We start from the raw sequence: 7,862 nt of genomic DNA, 5'->3' as shown, positions 1-7,862 counted from the left end.
GGGCAGGTAGATGGGGACCCATGTGCAGGCCCCACATCCCGACTGTGAGCCAGCCACGCTGAGGAAATCCAGGAGGACCGGCCTGCAGTCTAGGAGGAGGCAGATGGCCGAGCCTCTGTGGGCCCAGAGCCCGAGGGGTGGTGGTGGCCCAGCCCCACCAGAACCCACGTCTGGGCCCTGCTGGCTAACAGATGCCAGGAGCACAGGAGAAGCCAGCCCAGCAGAGAAAGTCCCAGGGCCCATTCTCCAGTGGTGACCAGGGTACTAGGTCTCCCTGGGGAGAGATGGCTCCAGAGGCCCTGGAAACAGGTGCCAAGGGGCAGGCATGCTGCTCCCAAGAGGTGCCTGGGTTCAACCAGGAGATGGGGGCACATGGGGGCAGCTGCGGATGACCCCACAGGTCTGGAGCACAGGCTATGATACTGCGGGGCAGCTCCTCCGGGATCCTTAAGGGAGGCAGTGGGGCGAGGAGGAGGCAGCTGCTAAGTCAGGCTGGGGGGTGGGGGGGGTCAGGACGGGGTCTGGCTCTGCCCCTCTGCAGAGCAGGCCACTGACGGGCCTGCCAGGGCGTGGGGCAGCTGGAGGGTGGGCAGATGTGGCTACAACCAAGTCCCCTGAGACCATCCCAGGCAGAGGAAGCAAGGCTCCTCCCCATTTCTCCCCCCAGAGCCTCAAGGGACGGAAAGCTGGCTCCATTCTGTCAGAGGCCAGAGGGGCAGACAGGACGACAGCAAGCGGACAGATGGCTCCAGAGTGTGAGTGTGCGCTGAGCCGAGCACGTCCTGAGGAGCCTTGGGACCCTCAGCCTGACACCTGGTTGAGGGGCAGTCCCCACGTGCCAAGGACACATCCATGCAGGGAAGGCCCTCCATGAGGTCCAGATGTGCAAGGCGGCTGGGGAAAGTGCCAGGAGCTGTTGCCAGGACCCAGGTGCAGACCCGCGGTGACAGCCAACAGCCAAAGCACTCACTGCCACAGGAGCTCTCTGACAAAGCCCACAGCCACCAGGAGCACCATGGGGAAGTCTCCACCAAGTACGGGCCAGGAAGGGTGAGGCACATCTCCAGGGAAACGAGATACCAACGGCCTCCTTCCCGACAGAGGGAAGCTTCTTCCATGCGTCCCACCTCACCCTCGGCCTCCCCACCTCCCAGGCTGCCAACTGCCCCATGTGAGATGCCGGTGCCCAGGACCTGGGAAGTGTGAGGCAGCCACCTGAGGAAAGGGGCTCTTGTGCCCCCGCCATGATAACGAGGCACACACCTCTCCACTCACGGGCACCTGCCCTTCATGGCTCCATTTGGGGTGGAGGTAGAGGAAAGGCCGGGTGTGCAGCGGCGACAGTCACCCCTACCTCACGCACAGCATCGCCAGCCCCTGGGTGGGGATGCTGCGGGTGGGGGGCGCCCGCCAACCCTGGGCTCGGGGCTTGCGGGGGATTCATGGGATGCTGAACAGGCTGCCATGACAAGGACGGACCTCCTGACCCTGTTGCCGTTGCCAGGGCAGACTGCACGACCGGGATCTACCCGCCTTGGCCGGCACAAGCTCCATGAGCATGGGCCAGAGAGCACACACAGAAGGCCCGGGAGTCACATAGGCTGTCCAGGGCACACTCTCTTTTCTCGTTGGGGTTTTCTGTACTCTGATTTGCAATCACTCAAAGATGGGAAAAGCCATACAGACACAGGCTCTGCCCAACCTGGGCCCACACCTGGGACATGTTCCAGAGTTGGACCTGCTTAGGACCTGGAGTGGCACACACAGGTCCCCGAGCCAAGGTGCCCCAGAAGCCGCCTTGTGCCTTACAGTGCCGGGTGGGGACAGCCTACTTCCTCGTGTGCATCTCCTGGCCGGCTCTTCTCCAGGTTTGACCTGTGAGACCAATAAAAAAAAAAAATTACAGCAGGGGTGAGTGGCATCAGGGGATGAGGTCTTAAGAAGACTGTGGCTTGGCCTTGGGGGGCTTCCTCCTGCCCGCTCCCTCCCCCTCTCTCTGATCCCTGGCTCTGGGGAAGCCCTGGCCTGGGCAGTCCCAGGGAGAGGCCCTGCAGGGAGGCACTGAGGCCTCCTGCTAAGCCCGGCTGACACCACCTCCCTGCCTCCACCACTACCAGGACCCACACCCAAGCAACCTGAGCCAGAGCTGGAACCGCAGGGAGCCCCCTGACCTGGGACATATTATGTGGAGAGCACAGGGTTTAAATGGGGGGGGGGCTGCCCAGTTGGCCCAAGGTAAAGAAACTCCAGAAGCCATCGGAAGAGCCTGGAAATTGCCAAGGAGCCTGGAAATTGCGGTGATATGAAAACGAAAAATTCTCATCACCTTCCCAAAGCACAGCGTTTGAAAGACAAGAGACAGACTGGGGAAAAACGAGCTTCAAGATGTGATCGAGCTTCAAGATGTGATCGAGGGCTCCCGTGTGGCCAGGTGCAGACCTGGAGCCAACCAACAAGCAAAAGCCCGATGACCAAGCAGCAGTGGGGACAGAGGAGAGGAAGGAAAAAGCAAAGGACTTCCCCACCGGGTAGGCGAGTGTTTTGGAGACAGACCACGGGCTCCCAGGGCTGCCGCTCGCCCGGCTAGAGGACTGGACGACGGGCCGCCCCTGGACCTACAGGAAGACCAACCAGGGCACGGAGTGGCCGAGCGCAGCCGTCTTCGGGGTGGGTGTCCGTGCCCCACGCCACGGACAGCTGGGAGACTCCTCCACCTGCCAGGGAAGGGAGGCGGCAACCAGAGGTCCCAGGCTCCTCCTTGGAACCGGTTGGGCAGGTGTTCACGCTGCAGGGTGAGAAGCACCGGGAGGGAGGGACGGAGGGCAGCTCGCTGCTGTTGGCAGGGCTTTCTCTGCGGGGCTCCTCTTGACCTACCTCCCCAGCTGACAGCTGAGTCAGGAAGTGAGCGGGCGCCAGTCGGTGCCCAACCACTGACCGTCCTGCAGCACAACAGGAATCCCCCGTGGCGGGCCGCCCCGTCAAGTGACACGGGCAGACTGTCACCTTCCTGCGTCCCCGTCTCCAGAAGCGTGGGCTGACAACTCTGACAGGCACCGCGGCCTCCCGCCACCCGGCCGGCCGCCCGCTCGGCCCTGCTCTGCACAGCACCCTGCGTGCGCGAGGAGGGGGCGTCGGTGCCGGCAGCGAACCCGCCCAGAGACCTCTGCGGAGCTTTGGCGACCGCGGCGCTGGCAAGGAGGCGGCGCCACACGTCGGGGCTCCGGGACCGCGAAGCTCACCGCAGGCGGCGCCAGAGAGCTCGAGCCCGAGTGGGCGCGGCCCGAGGCCCGGCGGACGCGCTACGCCGCCAGTCAGCCCCGTGGGGTCGCCGCCCTCCTTCCCCGTCTCCAAATCGCCCTGGGAGCGCTTCGAGCCCGTCCCGGACCTTCTCGAAGGCCGCACTGACCCTCGGAACGGGGGCCGGTGGCCGGGCGGGGGCGGGGGTGGGCCCATCGCTGCCCACGCGTCTCCAGGGCCCCGGACCCGCGAGCGGGCAAGACTTCCCAGCGGCTCCCCGAGCTGGGAGGGTCTTAGGCGCCGGGTCGTCGGGGAAGGCGGGGCCTGGCAGCCGCAGGCGCACGAGTCGGGGCGGGAGCGTCGCCGCGCCCCGCCCCCCGCCCCCCGCTCCCCCGCTCCTCCCTCGCACCCCCCGCCCCTCTCGGGCCCCCCCGCCCCAGCCGTCTCAGGCCGCCTCCTGCCGCCTTGGCTCCCCCACCGGAAGGCCCGTCCCGCCCTCCTGCGCATCCTTTCCGGCTAGCTCCACCAATGAGGAAGCTTGTCTGAAAGGGACGTCCCGCCCCCAGCTATGACGGACGCTGCTTCTGCTCAATCGAGTCCACCCCGCCGTGTTCGCGCTCGCGCAGCCACGGCTGTCCTGGCTCGGGGCTCTTTCGCACCTGGGGCCGGACGAGCGCTGCACTGTGCTGCCCTCCCGGGCCCCCCTTACGCTGCAGGGTCGTCTTTGGGGTGTGCACCGGGGCTTCCGAATTCTTTGATCCACCGGAAGTTGCCGAGAACACCCAGGAGGCCGTGACTCCTCCCCGCGGTTCCCCGGGCTTGGCATCTTGCCCGACAGCGATGCAGCCTCCGAGGCCTGAGGGAGCCGCGCCAGGGGTCGCTGGTGTGCGGGTGCGCGGCGCCGGGCCAGTCGTCCCTCGCTTAAGTTCCTCTCGCCACCACCCCAGCCAGGATACAGCCCCCCTGAGCCACACGGGCCTCTGCCCCTGGCTGTTAAAGACTCAGCCTCCCTCTTCCCGCCCAGTCCGTGGCAACCAGTAATCTCGTCCCCCACGTCCGCAGTTTCGTCACTGCAAGAGTGTTTCGTCAACCTAGCCACACAGCCTGCAGCGGCTTCTGGGTGGGCTTGTGTTCGCGTGGCCTGATTCTCGGGAGAGCCTCCCGAGTTATTGCTTGTGCCAGTCGTTCTCCTTTTTTACTGCTGTGTAATAGTCCGAGCTGTGGTTCAAAGGGCAAGGATGCCTTTCTTTCAAAGGATGCCACCCCCCCATCATTCAAGACCGGCTGGTGGTCTCAATCCCCACCAGCACTACCAGAGAATTCTCTTCTCTCCAAAGCACACCTCTGTAATGCTTGCCATCCTGCCGGGTGAAGGTGCTAGCCTGCTGTGTTGGATCTTTCCTTCTTCTGCTCCACGCTGAGCGTGACTCTCTCCTCCTAAACTCATCGCTCACCTGGGCTTCTTGAGTCGGGGAACTGCCTGTGACCTGAGGGTGCTTGTCGTGCGCTGTGGCTGTTCATCCGGGTACTCGGCGTTGGCGCTCTCTTCCCTCGTTCTGTCCCTCCAGAACAGCTCTGCGTTTGGGGCTGCTGAGAAGTCTCAGGTTTTTATGCGAACAAACTTATGAAACTGGATGACTTCTGAGTGGCACATCTGTCCACGGCGTCCCCCACACTGTAACAGTATTCGATAATCTCTTCCGTTGTTTTCAGAGTCGTGACTGATTCTGCGTTCTGCTCTTTCACCATTTTGACTTCACCTATCTTTCTGTGGCGTGAAGGAAGGTCTTGAGAAGACCCTCGGGGTTTTGCAGACACATCGTGGGGCACCCTGCTCTTTCTTCCCTGGCCTTGGCAGTGCCTTGGGTTCCAGGTGGCCAAGTTGCAAAGTAGCCTGAATCCTGAGTCACCTCCTGGAGCAGGGGCTTGGAGGAAAGCCACGGGTGGCTTCTGACTGTGGCCAGAGCAATGAGATGGCAGGTCCATGGTTTCCAGCGGCTGGCTTTGAGGACAACTGGCCAATACAGGATCTGACTTCCTATCTCCCATAGGACACCAGTCTTTCTCTGTCCCGTTTATGGCACAGTGCGAGTGGCCTTCCCCAATGAGCATCGGTGCCACATTCAAAGCAAATGCCCAGCCACCCGTGGATGAGCCCTGACCTCAGGACATTTGCAGGGATAATCACCCTGCATCCCTCACACCCGTGGAACCTGCCCGCTCCTTTATTATGACCTCCCAGATGGTTTCCGTCACTCTTGGGGATTTTCTTCTCCGTGAGACCTTTCCCATTGGCTTGTGTAGGGCCAGGAGACGCCCGCATCCCTGGCTTCTCTGAACTCAGGCAGTGAGGTGAGAAGATGCCAGTCCTGGGTGTTTCCTTGCTCCGGAAGAACTTGGATGTCATCTGGGCTGGAAGAGTGGACTTTCTCCTGCTGGCCAAGCGGGGGTGGGGGGTTGTCGGGGGCAGCAGGCTGTTCCCTAGAGCCATGCCCGGGGGCACAGAGCACCATTAGCTAGCCGCTTATTTCCGGGGTCTTTCTCTTGGTGCAGCAGCAGCATCAAGCACCCCCCCCACACACACACACTGCTGTGGGCGAGGGTGGCCCTGATGATGTCCAGGTCCAGGCAAGGCATCAGGAGGATGCCTTAATGAGGAGGCCAGGGGCCAGTGGTGCTGGGGCCTGTACACTGAGTTTTGGACTGCCTTTTGCAAATTTCTGGTTCACCTAGGCTGGCAGGTGGCCACACCAGCCCAGTCAGTAGGGCCACGGTCTTGGTCACGTGAGCCAGCACTGACTAGGTCAGGATCCAGGGTGGCACCTGCCTTCTGCATAGGGGGAGGGCAACAGGTGTGGGAGAATGTAAGGAAGACAGTGAGACTTTGAGTGGGATCATTTCCTTGCACACCTGGATCACGGGTGAGGGCTTTCCTGGGTGGAACCAAGGGCACATGAAAGCAGAGAGGGGTTGCCAGGCGTGGTGGTGCTCACCTCTAATCCAAGAGACTCGGGAGGCTGAGGCAGGAGGACAGCGAGTTCAAAGCCAGCCTCGGCAGGAGGATTGTGAGTTCAAAGCCAGCCTCAGCACCCGCGAGGCGCTGAGCAACTCAGTGAGACCCCGTCTCCAAATAAAATACAAAGTACGGCTGGGGATGTGGCTCAGTGGTCGGGTGCCCCTGAGTTCAACCCCCAGTAACCCCCCCAACAAAAGAAAGAAGGAAAGAAATCAAGAAGTGAAAATGGAAGGGCACGTTGGAGCTGGGGCTGGAGCAGCATCCTGGGCTTGGCTATCACTTGGGTTCTGGTGGCCTCTGGGACAGGAACCCTTGGACCTTCAGCAGAACTGAGATCCCCACCTCTGTCCTGGGCTGTCAAAGGGCAGGAAGGTTGCAAAGGAAGGGAGGAGCAGGCAGCCTTGCCTCTTGGCACAGGGATCACAAGAAGTGGGTCCCCCTCAGCTTGGGTGTAAGTGAGCAGGTGGGGAGGCCCCTGGGAGCTCTCAGGAGCAGGGGGAGAAGGGTTAAGTCCCCGGGTAGCCCCGGCTGAGAGAGCACATCACCTCCCTTGCATGGGCAGAGCTGTTCCCTGGCAGAGCAAAGGTGCCCTCCCCACCCCAGGATTCCCACCCAGGACCCTCAGGGGTAAAGCTGAGGATGGAACAACAGTCTCACATTGACAGCTCCAGACACCATCACTAAGAGTCAGCCCTTGGGCCAGAGAGCAAGGACCCAAGCTGTCCACAGCGGAGGTTTTGATCCTCAAAGCAACCGACAACACGATTGTCGGTGACATTTGTGAGCGTTTGCTACGTGCCAGGCTGTTCCAAGCACTTCACCAGGACCCAGCCATTCCTTCCCCAGTGACCTCCGGAGGCTGGTGCCAACATTACCCCCTTTTGCCCATGAAGATGTGAGGGAAGCGCTACACAGAGGGGTTAAGTAGCTCCTCTTGAATCCCGACCAGGGAAGTGGCAGAAGCAGGGTGTGCATCAAGGAAGCGGCCTCCAGGGCCTGACCCCTTTCCCTGGCTGTGCTCTCTTGCCTCCCGGAGACTCCATTTGCGCTTGGGAAGGAGTCAAGAATGGGAGCAGGGCAGAAAGACAACTGGCCTTGTCCCAGCCTCCTTCATCAGGAGGAACTTTGCAAACAGATTGGCGTTGCCTTTGAAGTCCCAGGAGATCAGAGAACAGTTCTCATAGATGTTTGCATGTCATCTCTATTTTGTGATGTAAACCTCCTGTGACTCCTCAGATCTTCGAAAGTTTCTGATGGGCTGGGGTTGTGGCTCAGTGGCAGGGCGCTTGCCTAGCACAAGTGAGGCACTGGGTTCCATCCTCAGCACCACATACTAAAAAATAAATGAATAAAATAAAGGTCTATCAACATCTAGAAAAGATTTTTTTAAAAAGTTTCTGAGGCACAACAAAATAAGGGCTTAAAGGACGGAATCAAAAAGGGAAGAAAAACTTTGAAAGTCCAGACAGATTTGAAAAAGATGCAAACAAAACTGTTAGGGAAAAATTTTTTTTTGTTATTCAGGATTGCGCCCAGGGACACTAACTGGGCCACATCCCCCACTCCTTTGTTTATTTATTTTTATTTGTTTTTATTCTGAGACAAGGCC

General features: G+C 60.6%; 1 protein-coding gene across 5 annotated transcripts; it reads right to left on the bottom strand.

Moving 5' to 3' along the window:
• Window positions 1–1,535: 1,535 nt before the first annotated feature.
• Window positions 1,536–4,284, bottom strand: LOC124972334 (protein SPT2 homolog). 5 transcript variants are annotated; one of them, XM_047536641.1, is made up of 3 exons: window positions 2,875–3,560; window positions 2,620–2,714; window positions 1,536–1,875 (listed from the first exon to the last, which is right to left on the bottom strand). In XM_047536641.1, the coding sequence occupies exons 1-3, from the start codon at window positions 3,451–3,453 to the stop codon at window positions 1,806–1,808; spliced, it is 744 nt and encodes a 247-aa protein (XP_047392597.1). In that variant the 5' UTR covers window positions 3,454–3,560; the 3' UTR covers window positions 1,536–1,805. The 5 variants fall into 5 exon arrangements, 4 of the variants coding, with proteins under 4 accessions (XP_047392597.1, XP_047392595.1, XP_047392598.1 ...); XM_047536642.1 differs by having other exon boundaries at window positions 1,537–1,875; window positions 2,632–2,714; XM_047536640.1 differs by having other exon boundaries at window positions 1,540–1,875; window positions 2,632–2,785.
• Between the last annotated feature and the right edge of the window lie 3,578 nt (window positions 4,285–7,862).

The sequence above is a fragment of the Sciurus carolinensis genome, chromosome X (genome assembly GCF_902686445.1).
Source record: "Sciurus carolinensis chromosome X, mSciCar1.2, whole genome shotgun sequence".
In the NCBI taxonomy this organism is placed as follows: Eukaryota; Metazoa; Chordata; class Mammalia; order Rodentia; family Sciuridae; genus Sciurus; species Sciurus carolinensis.
The sequence above is the reverse complement of the archived record's forward strand: the minus strand, read 5'-3'. Positions and strand labels throughout refer to the sequence as shown.